Raw genomic sequence first — 24,977 nt, 5'->3', positions numbered from 1 at the left:
GGTTGAAATTAGTTCATCATTTCACAGGAAAAATACAGCATGGCTAGTAGAAAGTGTTACAAAAATTTTAATCGGCGTCATATTTCTCTGTCGTTTTTGAATGTTCCCTTATGATACTTTCGCCGTAGCGATCAGCTTTGGAAACGCGACATTCAAACAGTTTTTTTATTCCATCTTTGATTTTAACTCCCCTTTATCTGTCTAATGGGTCGCCTGAAAGTATGAGCACGATTAAAAATTAGACAACAAATAAAATCTGTAGACAATACGGCATTGGACCATCATAACCAATTGTAAATAAAAAAATAAAATCTGTTCCAGAAATTGAATGTTTATTTGCTAAACAGTGTTTGTGGTGTGTTCTGGATTATTTCCCAAAAAAAACAACATTTTTTTTAATTCAATCGTATGCTTATGAACGCACTTTTGATCTGACGCCTCCCGTTTGGTTCGGCACAGAACGATATTCGACGCTTTCTTCCAGTCTTTTTGAAAACTGTCGATGTTCTCCGTAACTTCAAAATGCTTTCTCAATTGTGCCTTGGTTAGATCCCACAATAACTCAATCGGCCTGGCTTGAGGGCAGTTCCGAGGATGCGATCGTATCTTTGGCATAGTGAGCAGACGCAATCTGGCCCAAAACAACACTGGACCAGCATGTTTTCGTATCATGGGCAGCAAACGTCGATGCAAACACTCCCAGATGTAGGTATCGGTCCTCATCGTCTCCGTTGTCCGTTTTTGATGTACCCAGTTTTTGAGCCACATTGCGAATGGAACATTCCTTTCTTTTGCTCGAACGCTTTTCCCGGTCCATATACCTTCCGGTTTCGCTAATTGACTTAGCGAAATGTTAGGAGTCGAGCACCATTTGTGCATAATGCTTTTGCGCTTATCGACGGAAATGCTTCGCATTTTAACAGGCGATATTGAAAAAAATAATAGCTTCAATGCACTAGCTCGTAGCTTTGAATGTAAACAATCAAGCATATCAAGAATCAGTTGTTTTACGGTCATCCGTTCAGTAGAAACGTCATTTAGAAATCGTGCCTATACTATCGGGCATATCTTTTATCGTTTCCGTATTTGTTCCTGCTTTAATGTCATCACTTTCATTTAATGTTACCTTGCCTTCATTTCCGCTTTCAGATTTTCATAAGTTCTTTTTTATGTTTGGTTTATAGATTCAAATTTGGTTATATTACTTGTTAAAGTTTGGAGGAAAATAGAAGTTGCTCGATTAAAACTGTAACAGTTCAATTTCCCCACACTGTGATCCCTTTGCCATCCTGGATAGCTTGTAGTGACGTTGCCAGCGAATCCCAGCTGGTGCACTCAACGGTAGTGATGGCCTAATTTGAATCTATTTTCATAACTTGTTAATTGATTTTGTATAGCACACATGTGACCCATGTGAGAAAATGATGCTTGTGGATGCACAGTACAGGTCGTGCGCGAATTTTTATCGAGAAAAATTATATCGCCATTTTGGCAGCTAGTTTTCCGACCGTAAGTCGCGATTTATTCCAGACGACATAAGTCTGGTATGAACCGTTTTCGGTTGAAAAAAAAAAAATATTAAAAAAAACTGTCAATAATTTTACGCTTCGTTTAAACGGGGGTTTGTAAATCGAAAATTAAAACTTCCATTTTAACGCACTAGTTGCAAAATTTTGAACAGAGCTACATTTTTTATTCAACAGTGGATGCATTCTTCATTTCACATTAGTTTTGTTTTTATTCTGCTTAAAAATTAATCCGTCAAAAGTTACGGTATGCAATTTTTATGCTAATAATATTCGTCGTTAATTTTTCTAAGCAGTAGTTTGTTATTGATTCAGCCAAATCTCTTTGAAGTCAGTTACGACGTTTTGAAGTATAGGTGTGCCGATGTTTCGTAAATCATATGTTCAGTTCTATTTTCGTGCGCGTCACAGACAGACGAGCATCTTGAACATGTGACAGTGAAGGGACAGGGACAGCGCGGTGTCACTGCTTCAAATGTACAACGCCTCAAATTTTCAGCATACCATCATTCGCATCGTAGTACAGCTGCCGCGTAACGTTCTTCAAGATGAAGTTTCCGTATGCATCGTGTGACCACCATCAGATTAGTGTGGTTGGTGCCGGAAGAAAATTGGAAGTTTGTTTGTCGCCTGCGGAGGATAATATAGCCGGGGATCGTGTACATTCATAAGCCAAAACAGAGAGCTGGTGCGATAACACGTCGGATACATTTTAGAGGCAATATGATCCCCAAAGTCTCGCTGTTTCGCCACGGGAGGTAAAATGATGTGGATATGGGTTTTTGGTGTGTACGTTTGTCTGCATGTGTTACCATTACCCACCGGCTCCCAGTGGGTGGTGGTACGAGTTGGTTAAGATAAGTTCGATAAAGCTTGTCAACCTGTGTTTCTTCCGCTTTCTACAGGCGTAAGCGAACCGCCGGGGATCGTTTATTTTTCAGTTTCATTCGCCGGCTTTGCAAAAGGAAGAAAATTCTCCCACTGCATGCAATCTTGACAGGGAGGTTGAAAAATCAAGTCTATCTAAATTAACTTGTGTGTTTGTCCCAACTAAAAAGACATCCTTCTTCCGCTCTTGTGCTTCTCTTCACAAAGCTTGACTTTGACGAACCGGCAAGCAAATTCCGCACGGTTAGAGAGGGAGTTTTGTAGGTAGTTTTATCCAAATTTTAGATTCCTATCGCTGGGGTTGCACGAGGGTGACTAGGGTTTGAAGTTTTATCAAAATAACTTAATCTTGCCATTTTTTGACTTGGCGATTGTTCGCTCGCTCGTCAAGGCCACCATCGAGGTGAGGGTTTGTGCGTCATGATCTGGTTTTTCAATGCACAGCAGCAGCATCATCATCTGCAAGGAGAGCTAATTTCTGTCTCATGGCCGATAAACAACGCCAGCATCGTTTGATGTGAGGGAAGCATCACATGTGCTGGATTTAAGATTTTACCTCTCGATGTAAGCTAGCCAGATGTGTAATACACTAAGCACGGTTGTGCGTTTTCCTCGGCACAGTGGCGCAGTGCTTTGGATTTGTTGGCATCTATCGGTAGCACATCTTCCTGATTGACGTGATGTACGGTTGCGTTTGTACTCGCTCAGCCTGTACTGGAGATATGGGTACCGGTGTACTGTCAAGCGTGATGAGCTTCAACCTTTCCTGCTCAACGTAAAGTTGTCAGCGTCGTTTTCTGTCGTGACCGTGTGAGTGCGTGCTTGGCCTATACCGGGCGACATCAAGTTGCACGAACGGATGTTGTCATTTTTAATGTATGTTTCTTTTTCGGAATATTAATTCCATATCTCGTCGGTGTTTCTGTCACAGTGGGAAAAATGAATGTGGTAAGAGTAGGACGACGAATGGAACGAGGAAGCTTATCTCCTCCGGATATATGTTTGTTACGGTCCATTGACCCGTAACCCGGTTGAATTCGAGTGCAGTTGCAATGGAGAACACACATAAACGAGGCCCACCCAATCCTCGATTGAAATCCGTTTGCCAAATGGTCCGTTGCGTTTACTGCGAGCAACGTGTGCGAGTCTCGGTGGGTGTGTTTAAGTGCACACACAGTGCTTGCAGTTATGATTGCACCCACGGGGACTCTCTGGTCCATGCCGAGGGACACTTTGGTTTATGGTGGACCATGCAGTTTGCAGTTGCATTCCTCGAATCACTGACCATTATCTCTGGTCATCGTTGTTGTACGGAGAGGATTTTATTTGTGATAAATCCTCTGACATGATGATTTAAATGTTGCTTCTTGGCATTTGAAAGGTTTGAAATCACGTCCGGAACGCGAGAGTGCGATACAGAGGGTATGTGAGGCCGAAAAAAACGGGGGAACCGGTTGAGAACGAACAGCAGTGAAATGGGCAATACCATAATTGTGCTACGTAAACAAATCCCCTAAAGTGCAGTCTTGCTTGTAATGGAAAGCGGAAAGAACGATCTTGCACATGCATGTGAAGTGTTCGTTTTGTTTTGTTTTGTGTGCTTTCTTTTCACTTCAAGCGGATGTATTGTATAGAACTGTTTCCAAGGAAAAAAGTGCAATAAAATGTAAATATTATGCTACTACTCCAATGAAACTGTGTGCTGTGCCGGTTGATGCTGCTGGCTGGTTTGTTTTCGGTTCTATACATAGGAAAAGAAAACACATCCCACGAAACGTTCGGGATGTATCCGTGCTTTGTTCCAATCGCTTGTGGGTTATCGTAATTATCCAATCATATGCAGCATTCTGCAGACGCTCGGATCATAAATACTGCGTGCAATGTTTCCATTTCAATCTGGTGTTGGTGAGTGAAGGCATCTTCCAGACAGGAGCATTACTTCCTGCTTTCCCTGCACAGTAAATTACCATTCGTACCGTTTCTATTGTACGTAAACACTATCTTTTACTATATTTTCTCCATACCCATCCAGCTGTCGTCGGTCGCCAAACGGTGTGTCTCAAGTAGCTTCCTCAGAAGACACACCAAGAAACACAACGCGAAGAACCCCCGAGCGCAATAAAGCAATGAAATTATGCACTTATTGTTGATTCAAATTTGTGTTCCTCACGCGGACACAGAGTGGGCCGGTTGGGACGGAAACGAGTGCGCGGACGAAAGACGAAACGACGAAGGAAAACTCCAAACGCGGAGATGAATGAATTTAAATAAACTTAAGATCCCTAAAACGAAACGACCCCGGTAGCCGGTCGCGCGGTGTTTGTTGTCTTGTTGCCGTTGCACCCGGGTCCAGACAGATCTTGTGATGCAACGGCGCAGGGAGTGCTGCTGGTCAGGGTGAAATGCAAATAAATGCCTCATCCGAATGCATCCCCCAGTGCTTGCACGTCATCACCTTCACGTCTCCTTCCTTCGGGGTCTATTTTTAGTCCCGGTACGACGTTGTTCACTGTGCTATTCGCCAACAACCTATTCTGCCGCCGTTTGGAAACAGTCGTGTATCTTTTGTTGTTGCAGCCAGTCAGCCAGCCAGCTATCCGGCAGGTTGCAGTGTTGTGTGATGCGGGCATTCAACCGCAGCGGCGGTTGGAAAAGGCGCAGATAACAAATTCTATCACCATCGACAACCGCCGCAACTGATGATCGGTGGGATGGGATTGCTTTAAGGTTTCGTTTCGGGTTGTGTGAGGCATATGGCTATTCTTCTTTGCGCCCTTTCGTCCCGTGATGGTTTATCTCCTTGATCTTTACGTTATGTTAACACAAACAGGGAGATAAAGTAACTTCTGTGAAAGGGAATGCTAGGAATTTTTCTTTAAGCTGTATACATTACTTGAGGATAATCGTGCAAAATCTATAAATCATTATGAGCATTGAAAATTTAAAAGAAAATTTTTAACGTAATGCTTATAGTAGGGACTGGAAGCAAAGGATCTCCAACGGTTTCCATCTAATACAAGGCATACATAAAATTGATGGCAAGAATATTCAGAAGAGTATTATAACAGAGAACTTTTTATTAGGTTAGCATTAGATTAGCACCGTAATTGGACAGTAGGTTAATCAATCGATTAAATATGTTGACCAATGGTTGACTTTTTTTTAATAATAATAATTTCCTTTTCTCACCATTTATCCCAATATCACTCACATTGTTTTTCGTTCTCTCTCGTTCCAGCGTCCATGCACCTGCCAGCGTAAAAAGAAACGCTGCTACTGCTTCCGACCGCACCGGAACGAGAACTGGCTATTTTCGCGCTACTCCACCGGCTGGAAGTGTGGTCTGCACGCGGACTGGACCGAACTGACCGGTTGCGTCGATCAGGAGCTGGACAAGAACGAGGGCGAAACGGCCAAACGTCGTTACTTCTACATCACGCTGCTGCGTGAACCGATCGCGCGCTATCTGTCCGAGTTCCGGCACGTGCAGCGTGGCGCCACGTGGAAAAATGCTCGCCACTGGTGCCTCGGGCGGCACGCGACGCCGGACGAGCTTCCGCCCTGCTATAATGGTAAGTTTGAAAATGAGTTCCGGAACTGGGAAATAATAATAATGCGCATTCTTGTGGGAGTTTTCGAAGCATCTGTTGTTTTAAATACGGCGATGTGTGTGCGTCTGTCATTTTTGATTCTCTCGAGAGAATCGACACAGTGTTTGCCGGATGTTATCGTCCCTTTTTTGTTGTTGCTGGCATGTTCTCTCGCTCGCAGCAGAACGTGCCATTACGATCAATGGAAAGCTTAAAGCTGCAACGTGGCCGTGATGCAAAAACAGTCCGTCCATGTCAAACATATGCGCTCCTTCGTCTGCATGTACGGATTTGCTCCCGGTGTTGCATGGTAATGCATCCAAGGACACTTTCCCGGTGGGGGACACTCGCGCCATCATTCCGACAATTTGTACATCCGTGTCGTTGTGTAGCAGACGAAAAATCTACCACGGATCACGACGACCATATTCGCCACTGTTTGTCGGATCGTAGTCGTGTCTTGCATTGTAATTAGAAGGACGTGGGGTGAATTTTTAAATCCAAACACCCAAACACGGCACGAAACTCCTGTCCTGTGTACAAGAGTTCTGCCCTCGTCGACCATGGACCGTGGCGTGGATGTCCTTCGTTCCCTTCCGTCCGTTTTGCCATGGCATCCAGAACAGAGAAGGATGGAATTGTGCTTAAATCTACAAACACGGTTGACTGAGTTTGGGGAAAAAGATTTCGTGGATGAGGTCTGTGCAAGCGGAATGTGTCTGCAAAGCGCCCAGAAGGATGTTGGCGGTAGTATGGGCCATCATTTGTTGCGCATCGGCAACCATCCGTCTCGGGATGCGACGAGCTTGTGGACGTGCTTCGGGATATCAATTTGAAGTGTAAAGCTTGCAAACCACCGTAATTGAAACGGAACGAGGTTGGGCAGGTCTTCCGGCGTGAACCATTCAAATCGTGTCACTTTTCGGGTCCCGATTGTGTGATGGGACAGGGGATTATAAAAATAGTTCCATCGTGTCCGTGTGTGCCCTTTGTGGTGAGTTGTCTGGTGCGTATGCGTGCGGGTCCATTAACACGCTTTGGCATCCGCTGGCATACTTCCGTTTAGGAACGTTGAACAAGTTCTAGGGTCATAATAGTTGTTATGTGAACCCAAATGGATGAACTGGAAAATAGTTGTTTTAGCACGTGTTGTCGAAAAGGGCAAGAAGGGCAGCGAAGTGCAAAAAATAATCTTTATAACATACACGATGAATCTTTTTGCGTTTGGTAACGTCCACTGGGTTCCAGCAATTAGTATGCACACCGAGAATTCGCTATTGGATCTGTACATAAACGGGGAGACGTACTGGAGGATGATGGTTTCATTTGGGCAGGAGACACTGTCTCTTGCATGTGTTGCATTTTGCATTCTGCTAGCTTTTGTTTTTTGAAAAGTTCATTAACATTCTAGAGAGTTTGGATGGTTACGATTTACATATTTCTGTGGCGTATCGCTCGCTGACACTGTGTCAACAGAAGAAATAAGTAAAACAATCCCAAAAATCGCTGATAGAGTGTTTGGGGCTCAGCTATACACATTGATGAATCATAAAAAAAACTATATTCAACTGTTGCTGGAAAAGATGCATCTATAAAGCGATCATGATTTTAAGCAAATACTCATCGATGCGAACGTGTTCGCATGCAAAATGCAAATTGAATGAACTTCTAGGAATTGAATTTCATGCTTGCTGGCATGCTAATCACAAAAAATCAAACTTAAATTAGTGAAATTGTTGCATCGACTGCAGATTTAACTTCTCAGATTTTTTCAATCGCATTATGTGACAACACGTTGTTCTTCTCTCTTACCAGCGTGCTCCTCGGAAACGATATACTACAGTGTTTTGCATTCGAAAACTGTACAAAACAAACAGAATACTATGGGTATTATCCTATCATTCGCATACCGTGCGCTTTCATACAGCTAGCATGGAAGCAAATAAATGTTTGCATTTAATCAAGCGAGTGTTTTAGTTTCACCACTTTTCACCGATAGCAAAAATGAGAAATACTCATTGAAGCCTGAAACGTATTTATCATGTTTGATTAACGCAAGCCAGTGGATCGAGTGGATGAAACACAGCACCAATCTACTCGAACATCAAATGAATGCGGCTGATGTTTTCTACCAATATAAGCGATATGTTTCCACAAACAGATTGTTGAGTTGTGGGATTTTTATCTAACAAAAAAACTCTCACTCTCTGAATGATATGTACAGATTAATTTTGTTTTTGTTGTTTAATTGAAAAAATTTTCAGACAATAATATGCGGGAATTTTTTTTAAATGTATTTGCTTGCAGGTTTACTATATTTTTATTGCAATGTAACATGTACAGAGTGTAGCTATAAACATTTCAATACACTGGTTAAACTTTCGATTTATACATCGTTATACAAATTTTGCAATGGGCAAAAGCGTAGTTTTTACCCCTACTTGGATGTGAAATTTTTCTCCATACAAATTGTATGAGAAAGGACGAATGTCGAATGTCGGAAAGGACGAATTGGATGTGAAGTTTCTCCGTATTCATGATATCTACAAATTTTCTCCGAAATAACAGATCCCATGGGGTATAATTCTCAAAGGAGGTTCCTTAACCCGTGTGACACCCTAATCGGTGAGTCCCCTCTGTCTGGCGGGGCCCGTCTTGGCCGAAGAACCTCCCTCCTCCCCGTGATCGACGAGGCCCCTGGAACACGAGGCACCCGGACTTGGAGGACTCCGGGGTGGCGCAAGGGACCTCGCCTGATTGGCGAGGCCCCTTGCGGCCACCACCTCCGTCACTACATAACACTACCTAACTAACGCTAACTAACTTTTTGAGCTAATGGCCAACGATGTGGCTACATGCAGATTGACGTATCAAAAAGTTCCGGCCCATTATCGTTTTGCAAAGTCAACACGATGACTGCTGTGGTACAACAGTCCTGGGAAACAGTGGATTCCCCGCGTTTATCTCACCGATATCGTGGTCGGCTGCATGGTTTACTGTCCTATGTGCAGAGGTCCAACATCATTTATGGATCTACGGACAGTAGAACGTACCATTTGTGCTTGCTTGCGGAAGGCAGCCACTGCAGCCGGACTTTTGCAAGACGATGTCGAGTGGAATCGTGCACTCCAGGCAACTGTTTCATTTCCCTCGCAGCTGCGTGAACTGTTCGCTTTCAGCTTTTCTGAAGGAATGCCTCAAAATTCCCACCGCCTTTAGGACGCGTATGTGGGCGATCTTTGCGAAGATTTTCATCGGAACCATCGAGATCGATATTTACAGAGAATTCAGATCAGAATAAACTGTTGCGCAGTGTTGAACATTTTAGATCTATTTGTACCATCGATCAGTATCTTCGCGGAACGACTCCAATAAAAACGCTAGCCATTTTCCCCGAAATGCCTCAGATCTTAAGTTATTGGCCGGTCAAATTTGAATATAAATATGCATCCCGGAACAGCGTACACCCTGGTGTTAAGATATACCACGGAGCTTAGCCCTGTAACTGGGCCAATTGACTAGTCTTTTAAAATTCATATTGGAATTGAATTCATGTACTAATCTGAAGTATGTTAAAAGTAAACTATAGGTGCACGAGCATATGTTGATCACATTCTCGAGTACTACACTAAAGCGAGCTTCTATGTGTGGTATGTGGTATGTGCGGACAGAAATTATAAAGCTCGTATAAATTGCATACAAACCAGACCTTAATTAGTTGTCTTCAGGATGTATATTTCCTATCAATTAAAACGCATTGTAGGATGATTAAAATCGGGAGAGAAAGTTCATAAATCACAAATATTATTTTCACCTTTTCATTCATTTATAAATCGACTTTTTTCCCAGTAATTCTCACAGTGCTTTGAAGCACAGCAATATCGCGTTTTGTTCGATTGCGCGTGTTTGCATTCCCGCCCGGCAATAGAAAGTGATGTGGTACTGATGCTGTTATTATTATCACCGTTTTTATCCCAGTTTCTTCCGTTTCGTTCGTTCGGTGTGGGATACGTTGGGAATTGGGGCACGAAATTGTGCTCCCCTTTTATCATAATCAGCGAAAGCAACGCCAGGAAATGGTTTCCGTAAGGACAATAAAAAAAAATCTATCCCTGATCACACTCCTGGGAAAAAACGAGCGAACATCCATCAGGGAAAAGGAATGGATAGAGAAGTATTGGTTTAGAGTTTTTCCTTTGTCAGGATAATGAACTTCAGCCGTTCGACGTTCACCTTTCACTCCTGCCATCGGTGGCGTTACGTTGAGGCGAAAATAGAGAATTATAGCAAAAAAGAGAGCACAAATTGTGAGGGAAACTAGTTTGTTTTTCCTTTTTTTGTGCAAACGATTTTCATAACCGCCCTAGTTAGCTGCAACAACGCTATGACCTTGTACGAAGAGCAGGAAATGGGGAAAAAGTTTATACCTGGTTCGGGAATCCCTACTGCGTTGTGTTGTTCTCCGTGTACACGGTTCTGGCAAAGCATTCTGGCTTTTTGTTCATTTCATCTTCGCAATCGTGGCGAGAGTTTACTACTACAACGACTTTTTATTGGTTAAACATAGTGACCCGATATACACCGACGGACAAATGTCCTTACATTTTGTTTTTTAGATGTTATTTTACAACGCAACATTTCCCAAACCAAACCGGGAAGGACGATTTACTGCACAGGAAGTTCCCGGAAAACTGGTCTGTTATCCTTTTTGTTTCGTGAGTTTTCTGTCAGTTTGTTGTTTTAAATTCTATCAGTTTAAAATTTATCCTGTTGCTGCATCCACATCCTCCGGTACAATTTAGCCGTCCATTGATGCGAAACTAGGGATATTGATCAATGTAATGGCATGTGTAATGGTTGTGAAATGCTAGACTCAGAGTATACACACCGAACATGGGAGGAATGAATTCGATTGAAAAAAGATTAATCATCGAATGCAGGGAGAAGGATAAGATAATTTGAATTTCCGTCGCTCGCTCGTAAAGACCCTTTTCCGGATTTAGCGAGCAGCATTTGCATTTACTCACTTTGCATTTTACATTTTATTGTTGTTTGGATTCGACGTTTGAAGGATGGAAATGTCGAGGCGGAGAAAAACGAAAACCTGGTGTTCGGCAAATTTTCTTTATTTTGCATCGCTTCACAGTATTCCCAAGGATGAAAGCGTTTGTGTGCTAACTCGTAAAACTTTTTCCATTCAGAATAGAACGATAAAAAACGAAATCCTTTTCCCGTTTGTCCCCGGAAGCGGAGGGAGACTGTTGGAGCGTGGGAGTTAGATGTCACCAAAGTGGTTAGGGTTGGGTTTGAGCTTTTTTTTCCCTCAAACTTTCAATCGTAAGAATAAATAGAACGTACTACTTTCTTCTGTACTGGTAAGCTCGATCGCTCATTTCCTTCGGATTTCCAACTTTCGTCCATTTGCGCAACCCACCCGAAAATGTTTTGGGACGTTTGAGCCGTCAAAAAATTGGTAGACTTTGACTCGCCATCAGAGTTTGGTCGTATCCGGTTGGGGAGGGGGGAAAAAAGAGCTGCATAAATACCAATGGCCGGAAATGGCAATTCGTTTAATTTCATCAAGTTGTGTCTCCCGACGGAATCCATTTCTCCGCATCGACAATGACGGCGATAGACGTTGACCGGTGGTGTGATGAGGTTTTCTCGCCGTACCTTCTACACACTCCATTTCAATTCATTCGCCGCCGCGGGTCAGGAAACGGAAACAGGAAAATTTCAATATAACAATTCAATGGCACACGAGAAAGTACTGCTGGAGGATGAAACACGAACCGAAACAATTGTATTCGTTTGGGTCAGTTTTTGGGCAACCACAGCATTATGAACTTTTCCTGGCAAAGACACGGGGGATGGGTTTTCATTTATCCATCCGTCCATGTCGGTGGGATTATGTGTGCTCGGCTTATTTGAATTTACGCATGACTATGCGCCCCCACCTTGCTTTGAAGCCATTTAAGGTGACGTTATTTTATATCTAAATTAAATTAGCTATGTTACGTGAAACCAAACGAAACTAATATTGTTATCCAATTGTTAAAATTTTATGTTGGAATATGTTTAAATACTTTACAAATGGATTTGCCTCAAAGCGTAGAAGAAGACTCTGAGAGATTTGATTGTCGATCACCTCGACCAAGTTTTCGTTCAAGTCTGATCTAATATACTACTGTGTCTGAAAAGTAAGGTGACATTTGATGTCAAATTTGGCATGCGCCAACAGAAGCCCCACAGAATGTATGTACAGAAGAATGTATGTTTTTGACGGTGCCGATGCGCGATATCATGGGACAGAAGGACTACGAATATGCGCAGATTCTGTTTAACTTCGCCAAAGAGATGGGAATCGTCCTTTGATCCCTTCACCTCTCCCTTCCCGTAGATTGTACGCACTATCGTCCTATTAGCGGATTGTAGTTTGTTATGTTTATTTGTTCTTTTGTTTTTCGGTCGGTAAAAATGTGTTCCCCGAACGAGCTGACGGTATTCTTTGATTACCGTGGGTTGGTTCACAAGGAATTTCTACCAAAGGGCCAAACAAAGAGTACTATCTAAGCGTAATGCGGCGATTGCGTACCTCAATCCGGCGAAAGCGGCCCGATTTATGGAAAAACAACAGCTGGTTTTTGCATCACAGTAATGCTCCCATACGGCCATCATTTTGAGGGAGTTTTCGCAACAACTGGCACCCATATTGTTCCGCAACCACCGTATTCGCCAGATTTGGCACCAGCCGACTTCTGGCTGTTCTACAAGCTAAAACGGCCGCTTTGGGGACACCGTTTTGACACTATCGAGGAGATAGAAGCCGCAGCGATGGCGGAACTAAAGGACATCCCAGCATCCGCGTTTTCCACCTGCTTCGAGGAAAGGCAGAAGAGGTGGAAGAGATGCATTGCATCGGAAGGGGATTACTTCGAAGGTGATGACCTTCATTTGGTCTAATAAAAACCCATTTTAGAAAAAAACGCAAAGTGACTTTACTTTTCGGGCACTGTAGTACTACATCAAGCATTCGAAAGCTTGAATCTACCAACAAAATTTGGAAACTTAAGTGTCCAGTGGTGCACTCTGATGTGCTTGGAAAACGTATTGGGCTAGCATAAATTCTTTCAATAAAAGGCTATCATTTTACCAAGGTTTATAAGAGTGAGGTTAATCGTTTTTTCGGTTTCAAAATAATGTCTTGTTTGATCTTGGATCTGCCAAATTTAGCTCCACACACTTGGCTTAGCTTCGGTAAATGCATCGACCGAACACGCGATTAAATATGGTATCTGAGCTGGCTATAGAGCGTTGCCTTTTTTGTTGAGCTTTTCGCTGCCATTTTCCTTTGTCTAATGCTGATCGTAAGTGGTGTGCTCGTGGAAGAGGAAAAATGTCGGATGAAAGGAGTTTTCCATGCAAACACATGAAAGTGCCCCGTTTTATCCCTGGAGTTGAATTGCTCTTTCGGATGCTTTACATTTATTTTCCGTCCGTGTCTTTCCGAGGGTATTTTGAGGCTGGTTGATGGTGAAAATATAAAGATATTCAGTTATGGTACGTTGGGTTCATAGATAATGTTTTTTGTTTTGTTTTGTTGTTCTGTAATACTTGCTCTTACTCCTCGTATTCATCTTTATATTTTCCTCCGACGCAAGAGTAAGCACGATTGAAAGATTTATATGTCAAGATCATGCAAAGAGGAGCCCCGTCTTGTTATCAAATACACAGGCAAATGAAAAAGCTAGCCACAGCCACCGTAGCCACCGACTCTGTGGCTGTTGCCATCTTCAAATCGTGCCAGGTTTGTTCGGCGAAGGACAAACCCGACGCAGCAAAAGCACACCCAAGGGGATTGCCAACCACCACTCATTGGCCACGTACAATCTTCAGACGCGTTTGATTTCGTTTATTTTGCTCTCGGATCTGAAATAGATGAATAGAGAAAATGGCAACCCTTCTTACGCGCACCTCCTCCCCTTTCTGCGTAGATCAGTTCTAGGATTTGGCAGATCTCTTCTCTCCCCCGTGCGTTTGCTCGGATAATGGTAGATTTATACATCTGGTCGGTGTTCTGGTTCGTTCCGAAGTTCGGTTCTCGAGTGCTCTCATCGGTTGCCGTTGTTCTCGGAAGGACAGTTCTTGTCGGTGTGTACGCTAGTCTTCGGTTTTCGCTCAAGTATCCTTTTTAGCTCCACCTGCAATTCCGTTTTATTAACGCAACTTTTTGTTTCCCTTCCTTTGCCGGTCAATTTTTAAGAACGCTTCTACGTTTTAATGTGGTTGATGCTGTTTTTATATCAAATGAACATTTCTTAGTGGAATATCTCTCTTAATGAAAATTCTACAAGCTTTTCAAGAGCAACAAAAATAGAAAAAACGTAAAGAAACGTTTTAATCTTGCCAGGATGTACATATTTCATCTTATTTTCCTGTTAAAAGTGCAAGTTTTTCCATTATTTGGTCGGTTTTTAGAGTCGATCTATATTTAATCTTTTGAAAAAAAATTTGCTTATGAATATTGAACACACAAAATGGCGATGCGTGCACCACTTTCGTACAAAAATATAAGCTCAGAAAGGAAAGCGTCAAATACGGAATTTTCAGATAGCAGTGCTTCAACTAAACACGAAAAATCTTTTAGTGCTAGTGACGCCCATCCGGTTTCCGGATTCAAGGATCAAACATGCAAGGTGCCAACATGTGCCGTTTGTACGTAGTTTCCACTTTCTTTCTGCCATTCAGGGGAGAAAAAAAAAGGAAACGGTAAAGAAGAAAATTGCTTTTCCTGTATAGTCACGAACCCGTGATGCGTTTCTACCCAAAAACTCGTAACACCAATTCTAACCCCGTATCGGTTTTATGTTATCTTTTTCCGTCCTGCACCACTATCCTTCTTCCTCGTTGGCAGTTGGAAAACCCAAAATCCGATTGAACGATGGAAATAAAAAGGAATTCATTGCGGTTTTCTTTAGAGTTATCTTCCCTAGCAACGATTTGCCCCCCGCACCAGAACGGAACGAAATTCGTTTTTGTGCACATCTCGTGGAAACAAATTTACACCGTTTTCCCGGGCATCATCATCGCGTGGAGACATAAACTATACGAATGTTCACAATGGTGTAGCCGTTGTTGTCTTTCGGCATGGACAGGGTTCGTGTTGGCGGCTGTCGCGTGGGGTGGTGTGGATGCCAAGGAGTTATAAATTTATCCGCCAACAACTGGATGGTACGATTTCACGAGGTCTGCAATTTGGGTTATCTCAAGATGGGTTGAGTGTACCCAATTTCCATTTCTGAGTGCTGCACCGATGCACGATGGGTGGTCAAGCTGGGCACAATGCGTGGTTATAGATATTTGTCCGATTAGGCTTCTCTGTCTGACTTGTCTTGAGCCTGTTGTTCATTGTTCATTTATCTATTTCTTACGTTTTTGTTGAGATATTTATTTTTACCTTTCTTATCATGGAAAAATAATTATTTTTGCTTGCTTTACGACCCAGGAAGATTCGTATTAGGCTTGTCCAGAATGAGCTTTTTGGATCTTTTGCTACCCTTAAAGATTGTTCAACATCATCTAAGCTTGGGGTAACAGCGACATATAAAAATTCATGCGATTCATGGGATGGTTCAATAACAGAAACGACGAAGGTACCGGTCTTTACACGGCAAGACCAAAGATCTCCCCGTATTTTGGCCTGATTATCCCAACTATAAGGGATCAATAACTCTGGTAAGCCATAAGATGCTCGGTATGCTCTAACTGGTCATGAAGAAAGAAGAAGCATGAGATTCATAGATCCAACATTTCCCATTCCAAACCATCATAGACGACGCAGTTAAAACCGTTGACGGATTGTTCCGGTTGAGCTATGATGGAGAATGATTCGCTTAGTCCTTTGAATGATTTGATCCAATCGTGAAGGGATTATACGAATTACTCATTTATAAAATATGTCTGCTAGCTGGGCGAATATGATTGAAATAATATTTTCATCTATCAGCATCGGTTTAAGCCATTCCTTTGGAGGACAAATAAAAAGTGAACGTTTTCCAAAAGATATGCTTACATTGTTATTGTTTTTCGAATTAGGTTAAGATTTAATGCGTTTGAAGCTTTTTTTTTATTTCGTAATGACGACCAGGCCGTGTTCCTTAAAATCTAGTCTTATATTTAGCCTAAAAATTCATTAAACTTTTATCCTATTTGGAGAATCCATTTCTTTCTCCCTCAATTCAAGTGCACCTTATTCCGGGTGAGCTCGGTTGTGGATGTTGTTACTGCCAAGTATGGTTCCAAAGTTGTCCTCTCTATGTCTGCTAAGGGGTTGGCGCCTCTTTGGATTATCGTGCCGTGGAGACTAACAATTGACTCCCAAGAAAACCCCTTTTCTTGTGGATACTCCTTGGTGTTCACCACACCATATAGTTTTCAGCATTAGCATGTTATGGCTCGCGGGCCCACCATTGGCAGAACGCACGAGTCTGAAAGCCACTTGCGTTTGAGGTTATTGGTATGCGAATTGATAGTACCAATTGTACATATTTCCGCCTATTTATTTCGTATTATATATACGTTATGTCCCCTACACCATGTTATGTATAATAATTGAAAGGAGAATTGATTGTTCAATCATTCGATAAATTATAAACAAAAATAAAACTTTTCTACATTACAGTGTTCAAGCAGAGGGTGGGAAATAACAACGGCATTGCTTCATGGTTTAATAACGTCACCAAGGAAAACGATCCTCCTTGGCTTGGCGAATCGACACCAATGCTCATTATTTTTAATTGGCGGAAAATTTCCTCCCATTCACAGCGCGGAAATGTATGTCTAGCTGTTCGCAAAGTATGTTTGCAAATTTCTCCAGAATCATCTTTCAGTTGCAGATTGTGGTTATGTGTATATTTGCAAGTCATCGGTTTGTACCTGGCTCGTGTATTTGTCCTGAGCGGGAAGAACACTGTCACTGGCTTACGTACATGCACTGGCCCGTTTTCTCCAATCACTCCCGGGTCCGCGTTAGGGCACATGAAAATGGAAAATGGATATCGCTTTCATTCTGCTTTATCGCGCACCCCACAGCAAAAGAAACAGCAAAATTAGGAAGAATGTGGGCTGCAATGAGCGTGTTGCAAAAATGGTTTAACCGGTGTATGATCAGCTCATAATGCAGGAAAACCATTGGAGGATAGCGCGTACCACGTGATTCGAATATTCCCCACTCTTCCAGCAGTGGAAGCCACCAATAACGTTCGTTGGCGCGCACTGGATGAAAGCCGTTTCTGATTACGCTTGCTGATGATGGTTAGATTTGTCAAATAACGAGCGTTTGCATGGTGAGGGCCACCCGTTTGCGGTCGATGCTTTTCTGCTTCAATGTCCGGGAAGGCAAAAAATAGCAAGAAAATTCCTTACGCTTGTCACCAAAGGATAGGAAATGAATAATTCATGGCCAAGTTTTTAATCTTCCCTAACATGCATCTATTTGCATAAGAAAATAATCGTACCACGGGTTGGTGCGCACAGCCAAACACTGAATGGAAGTTTGATGTGTCGCTGGCCATATGTACGTGTGTGCGTGTTTGTCTTGCCTTAGTGTATCCGGAAGTTGAAGCCGCCGGTGTTCTGTGCCTTCTTCTCATTTGTTGGCTTCCGGACAAAAAATAAGTTTTTCATTTTTCTTCGCTGAAAGATGTCGGCACCAAAAGGTGTGTTCCGCGCTGGATGGTGTGTGCGTTCGTTCTACAAATGATGATGTCTTCGTTTCGGTTGCTGCTTCACCTTACCGTACACATTTTGTCACAGCACCAACAGAAATGGAAAATTGGGATTTTGATTTAAAGAGCCTGGCGCATATACGAACACACCGCCTGGCGATGAAGCTAACGAACACGCTCATACAAAGTTGCCCAATCCTCAGTGACCTGGAAAATAAAAGTGACACGATGGGGATATCCTTTCCGTCCTCTGTTTTGCTTTTCTACCACCAGTCGGTATGGGACTGTGCTGCAAATGTAACAATGTAATGAAAATTCGTTCTTAAATAATTCTTCGTTAACTATTGTACGGATGGAATGGAAGAGAAAAATAAAACCAGCCACGAAAGTAAACTTCATTTCCACCATCGAACGACAACGACGATGTGTACGGCGTTGCGATTCAACGCAACTGTATGTGAGCCGGAAAATGTCGAACAATCTCTGGAGGGATATACTTTGTTTGAGTTATAATCGTTTGTTTGACGAAAGATTTCCAGTTTTCTTTCCAACTAAAAGGCGAAGATGAAGCTGCAAAGGGACGACGGGCTGGCATCGTATTTCCGTTTGCTCAAAACTGGTTCACATCTTTGTCCTCACTTCTTCGTCATGGATCTTTTGGAGGTGACTTTCTTGTGTAGATTATGGAAGTATTTAAAAAAACTCCGATTATTGTCCCAAAATGCTCGGCTAGTCTAGGGAAACCGTCCAAATGCGGTCCTCATTGCTGCAACTTGTACGTCAAAATTGGGAAGGTAACGAAGAAGGGGGATGGTGGTATGTACTTAGACACGATACAATGACCGTTCGTGGTCGAGATTGAGGAAAATGATGTTTTCTGCCCCGAACCACTGTTTTTATCCAATTTTAGTTGGATGGTAGTTTCCATTTTCCTTCTCGTGGAAATACGTAATATATTTTCCTAAACGCGTTGGTCAACCGATCCCACTGTGTACATTCTCTTTCTTCTACATGCCACAAATGTGTTTCTATAAAGAGACCACCGTCGTGGATCGTGTTTGGGGAATTATTTAGTTCTCACCGCTTCGAGAACACGAGGAAGCCGCATTCCTTTGGGAGACTGAAAAGTTCCATGTAATTTTCATTTCCTTCTCGTATTGCACATTCATTACTTTCGCGGTCAGGGGAAAGGATGGCGAGAGGCGCAGTACAAATGATGAACCTAGAAGAGAACGAAGCATCATCAAGCGTTACGCTTTGACGGTGGTTTTCCTTTTTGGATGTGCTTTTCTTTCCCATTTTTTTTTCTTCTTCTTTTGTTCGATCCTCCAACCATCTCCCAAATGTATTTGCCAACCGCACCAACGTTCGCGAATATAATTGTTTTCCTACACGCTTTGATGCTTCTCAGCGAGCTTTTGGCGCACAACTGAGTGTGGCGGTAAAGCGTATCATCGCCGTGTACGGGGCAAATAAAAGGCCAAGAAAGTAAGGAATACAGCGAAGGAGCAACATCTCTTGGAACTCGCGCACTCTAGACACAAGGTGCAGATACAAAATGGAGCTAACAGTCGCTGGCGCCATGATGATATTCTTCTTCTCGCCACCAGAAGCCAATTCTGGTCGGGTTTTGTTTTTCGGAGGACCCGGAGGCTCTCTTGACTCGCTCTGGGTTGGCTTTTATTGATGCTGCTCTCTTCATTGCTGCCACGTGGTGAAAAGTAATATCAACGATTGTAAATTTGCATACTGACAACGAACGGCGTTCCTAAGGTGCGGAATGACTTCCACAACACACACACACAATCTATTCCCGAACCCAATAACTTTAACTCGCGCGCGAGACGTAGCATCCCGTCCGCCTTCCACCCTAGTTTCGTGGAAGATGAGGTCGATTCTTAAGAAATGGGTCCCTGAAGGGTTGGTCTTTCGAGTAGAAGCTTTCGTCTAGCGTGGTCTTACCGTGCAAACTGTTGTTGTGTCTTGTGCGAGGGTGTTCGCGATGAAGGATCAAACCCAAAGGATATAGAAGTGGTTGAAGTTCACATTCTCGTAATTTAATGCTTATGGATTTTCATAAAAATGCTATATTTACACACACCATCAGGACCATCTATGACAGCACGATGACAATGACGACTGAAAGATAGACATCAGTGTAAACAACACTTTTTTATGATGCTAGAGATAACTGCTTGATGCAGTTTCTTCACCACGTTTGTGACGTTGGTCATCTGTCGTCTTAGTAGTGAAGTCGCCGCAGCGCAGCAAACGCATCCATCACCAAATTGCACGAGCTGTGTGCATGCTTAGAGGCAGAAGATTCTGATTCTGTAGCGTTACTTAGCACGACTGTAGGGTTAACGATGAACAGACCGAACGATCTGCCTGCTCTCGTGGTGAAATGAGCGATAGGAGAAATAAAACAATGAGAGTGGCTGATGATTTTGAATTCGAAATTGATCTGTGCAATCAATCGTGTCGAATGGCAACAAACCGTCCCTCATCATAGCATCACCATACTCTCATGGGTCACGGACGACGTGACTTAACTGATCGAACGGCACTAGGTGTTCCCGTAAGTGAAGTTTACTATCAATATTTGTACTTCGTCGTCAGCATAATCAAGCTAGGGTGTGTGCTGCACACAATTACTCAAGGATTGATAGATTTGCCACTCATTCGAGGTTTAAAATGTTGCACTCTCGAGTACGTCAATGTATTCGCTGTCTTTGATTGTGTTTTTGGGATTTGGCTAGATGAGTTTGTTGTTATTAGCACTTTCCATCGTAAACGTAATTAAAATTATTCCGTGATCCAATCCTTTAAGATTGTCTCAATCAAGCGTCCCAGTTTTGCCGTACAAACTTTCTTCCAATCATCTTAAACAATATAAGCCACGGGAAACATCTGTTGATGGCACCTTAGTATAAGTGCATAAGATCTGTGAGTCGTGTTTCTGCAAAACACGTAGCTCATTAATCCATGTTCATTCCAGAGGTGTTGATTATTTCGGTTCATGATGATAGAAGAACATGACGAGTGAAGAAAATCTGTAGACGCACTCGTTGCATATATTCTGTTTCTTAGTTTATGTTCGCGAGAATATCAATCAAGTGCCGAATGCAAATAGCACTTGCAATCAATTCAATGAAATTAAATCGAATCAACATTAATTTGAGGGAATTGAAACACTCACTGCGTCTGTGAAAGAGTTCTTCCGGCGCGCCATCTTTGGTGTTAACAGATATAGAATCCTTAACGAATTTTATGACGATAATAAAATCACGCGCACATATTTGGTAATGAAATTTAAACATTTTTATTGTCTTTTTGATGTTCTCGGGTTGAAATGTGTGTATTGCTTCGGGGCTATCGGGGTTCCTTAATTCATGTAGGAATTGGGGAAGAAAAAACGAAACATATGTACAATTTTCATCTGCTTGCGCCATGTTTGACTCCATACTCCGACTGTTTCAATAAAGCGTATGTAATCAAATATTGTAGTACTTAAGAGAGTTTGATTGTTTGGTTAAACACAGCATCAAGCGTTCCAATGTGAACATCGCATCTCGCACAGCCAGTCAACCAAGCCAAGGCCTGGAACGCTGAAGGCGGATAAGATGTTTGGTTATGACCTCGCGGTTATGCATGTTTGCTTAGACCCCGCTGGGGTTTCTCGTTTTTACCGGCGAAGGTATCAACAGCTTGTTTACACAAAACACTCATGCGCGTAAAGTGGACGAAAGCGGATGAAATGGCCTTTACGGGTGCCCAAATTATGCCTCGCAAATGAATAGTGTAATATTACAGCGTGAGAAAACTTTGTCACCTCTCGTAGACCATCGACTCATTTTGAATGTTTTGGTAATACTTTATGGGTTGTGTAGCTTTAAAATGGTCCATCGAATATTCCACTCATGAGCGGTGTTTTCTTTTTCCCTTTCTCTTCCTGCACAGGTGCCAACTGGAATGGTGTGGCGCTGGATGAGTTCGCCGGGTGCGAAAACAATCTGGCCGCCAACCGACAGACGCGCATGCTCGCCGATCTGGCACTGGTCGGTTGCTACAACAAAACGTACATGCCGGCGGCCGAACGGGACCGGATCATGTTGGCCAGCGCCAAACGCAACCTAGCGGCCATGTCGTACTTCGGCCTGACCGAGTACCAGAAGATCTCGCAGTACATCTTCGAGGAAACGTTCAACCTACGGTTCGCGATACCGTTCGAGCAGCACAACACCACCGTGTCGACGGTGACGATGAACAGCCTGACACCGGTCCAGCGGGCCCGCATCGACCAGCTGAACGCGCTTGACCTCGAACTGTACGCGTTTGCAAAGAAGCTAATGTTCCAAAGGTATGCACCACCATACATTCCTTCCATACAAGTTAGATACGATGAGGGCAACGGCAAAGGGATACAAGGATTCGATGGGGTCCAATTTTGTATCGTGTGGCAAGTGGGCACTTCCGGCCTCGAAGCGTTTATTAGCAGGCCGTAGCACGAAATAGCTAGTCGCGTGCAACTGCTGTACAAGCGGCCATGGACGAACGGGTTGTGAGCGCTGAAGAACTTTCTCACCCGTCCCTGATATCATCCGGTCCAGGTTTCTAGATACACTTTCGTTTAGCAGGTTGTATTTTCTTCCGGTGGCCAACATGTACTACTACATGCAGTACGAAGAAGAAAAAGCTTGTTCCCTTGTGCGCGGTGTATCTTTCCGTTCTGGGCGGAACAGTTATTAATTGAAAGTGCTCCAAACCGTTCGTTCGGAACGTTTTGATTGCCTGGGAGCAGTAGTAGAGGAGGTACTGCTGGTGGTCGAGAGAGTGAGAATGCGGTGGTGCTATTTCTAATACCATCCTGACATGCAATCTGTTTGTACAATTGTATTTTTCCTCGCTTGTTACTTCAGGTTCATCTTCGCGTACCGTCAACCGTTCGTATTAGCTATCTAGCGATGCATGTTCCTTGCAACTTATCCTACAGTCTGGTGTTCCTTCTGGTATGAGACGTAATGCATATTTCGATGGCTTGATTTTTGTTTCCTTCCCGGGGTACGAAAATACGCCACCGGTAGCAATGCATGCTAAAGACTCATCGGCGGTCGCTTCAGCATGTTAAAACTATTCTTGTTGAGGCACACTTCGTCTTAAACGTAATCTTCACTGCACTCGTTCAAGTGTGATAAATGACTGGAGATAAGAGTTGGCCCGTTGTGTGTGTTACTTGCTCGTCAGCTGTATCTTACCATAAATTGAGGCCAAGAAGTTAACAGACAGTCGAAGACAGTTACACGATAGTGTGTGTTGTTTTGACAGAAACATAAATTCTTGCTAGCATACCCTAAACGTTCCCTTAGCAGAAAAATCCCTTAGCAAAACGGTTTCCCATGTTTCCCATCCTTGCCATACAATCCTGACAAAAGGTGCTAAACGGATCGGGCTTAGTAGTAGTTCTGTGAGTGCGTTTATCGCTTTGCAGTGTTTATTTTCTGTTGTCCATGTTTTTTTTTTTGTTTCTTCAATATTTGGCGCGACCACCAAAGCGACTATTAACTCTAAACACGACTTGGCATACCAACGATTGACGCAATAAAAACCAGCGAATTATTATGAGACAACCGCACGCCACGGCTTTAGGTTGCATTTGCTTAACCGACACGCGGTGGCAGCCTTGTAAATCGGTAGCTTAACCATACTTTTCATGGGGAAAATGGAAGACTTTCGTTTGTTGACACCTTCCCGAAATGCTGGCGTACGCCGGTTGTGCTGCTGTTGCTGCAGTGCAGAGAAGTGTAAGAAGTGTGTAGTAACACTATTGCATTTGCGGCTTAACCGTGTCGTTTTGAGCAGATTATGCTCGACCGAAGCGCATTAACTGACCATCGCGATAAAAGGAAAGTTTATGGACTTGGTTATTTTATAACTTTTTTAAGCGCGAGCCAGGCGAAGAATTTTATTGAATTGTAAACTGTTTTTATTGTGCTTTTGTAACTTTATTAGGATTTTAAATGTGAAGGTGGAAGTTGTAAAATGAGAAGTTTACTTGAAAACCAGGTAGAAAAGCTCGCGCGTTAGGAGTTGGCTAAATGCTTCCTTTCGATAAAGGTCCGAGGAAGGACAGTTTTAAGTGTTTCTAGACGTTACCAAAATATTCCTGCAGTGTAGATCCGTAGCGTTTTCCATATCCTTTTTTCAAAACTGAAACCAAAAACGAAAAGAAAACAACGAAATAGCGGTTAGGACATTAGCTTATCGATTACTCCGGGTATAATCGTTTTCAGCGGCAGCTAGACATAAATAACAAAATCACGAGAAAAGCATCCCCGTACGGTGCGTCTCGTCAGGAAGTCACGAAGCTAAAACCTGTTGGTGTGTGTGTGTGTGTGTGTTACCCAATACACCCAGAGCGGCTTAGAGGTCTCCGATAGCCCAAAGTTGACAATCCATTACCGTCACCAGCGCCCAGCCACGCGATTCGCTTTCCATACTAAAATATTCTTCTATTTGTTTTACCTCTCTCTCTTTCCCGGTGTTTGGTGCCACGGATGTTATGCGGTTTTGCCCCTTCTCTCACACAGATTCGAAAGACTCAAAGCCAAAGATAACGACTTCGAGGTCCGGTTCGCGCATCTGGGCAACCTGGGCGTGCGGAACGGCGTGACGGAGTTCAACTGGGACAGCAACATTGACGACATGCCCAGCAACGAACATCACTGATATCGGCCCCCACGGACTCGTCCGGCCTCGGCGATGACACCCGGCGAGGACGACCGTAGTATCATCGCCACCGGCGGCGGCAGAGGAGGACGACGGCGCTGGCGATCGGACAGTGGTAGCGGTGGACCGTTGCCGGCCATCGGAACATCATCGTTTCGGGCAGGAGTGTCTAGCGGAAATGGAAGCGGCAACCACAGTACCGCGACCGCGACCGCTACCGCCGCTGCTCATCAAAACACAATCAATCATCAGCGCGCCGGAAGTGGTGGTGGTAGATACGCTGGATCGTCACACGGTGACGTTGACAACCCCATTAGTGCTAAGCTCAATCTGACGACTAGTCCTAGCAGTGAACGTAGGCGTAAGAAGACTAATAAGCAACGCATTCGCAAGCGCGAGGATACACACACGCCGACGGTCGGTGCAACTAAGCTGTTGCAGCGATAGAATCGTCGGGAAACGGGAAAGGATTCGAATTATCGATGTGCGCAATGTTTCGCGCACGGTAACACACTAAGGGT

At 43.3% G+C, this 24,977-nt stretch overlaps 1 protein-coding gene across 1 annotated transcript in view; it reads left to right on the top strand.

The window, feature by feature from the left end:
* LOC126557979 (heparan-sulfate 6-O-sulfotransferase 1) overlaps nucleotides 1–24,615 on the top strand; it is a 41,836-nt gene extending 17,221 nt beyond the window's left edge. The window contains exons 3-5 of the mRNA XM_050213907.1: nucleotides 5,653–5,986; nucleotides 21,691–22,090; nucleotides 24,318–24,615. Of these exons, the coding sequence (XP_050069864.1) occupies nucleotides 5,653–5,986; nucleotides 21,691–22,090; nucleotides 24,318–24,456 (873 nt within the window). The 3' untranslated portion in view covers nucleotides 24,457–24,615. The remainder of the gene's footprint in view (nucleotides 1–5,652; nucleotides 5,987–21,690; nucleotides 22,091–24,317) is intronic.
* The last annotated feature ends 362 nt before the right edge of the window (nucleotides 24,616–24,977 follow it).

The sequence above is a fragment of the Anopheles maculipalpis genome, chromosome 2RL (genome assembly GCF_943734695.1).
Source record: "Anopheles maculipalpis chromosome 2RL, idAnoMacuDA_375_x, whole genome shotgun sequence".
NCBI classification, from domain to species: Eukaryota; Metazoa; Arthropoda; class Insecta; order Diptera; family Culicidae; genus Anopheles; species Anopheles maculipalpis.
The sequence above is the reverse complement of the archived record's forward strand: the minus strand, read 5'-3'. Positions and strand labels throughout refer to the sequence as shown.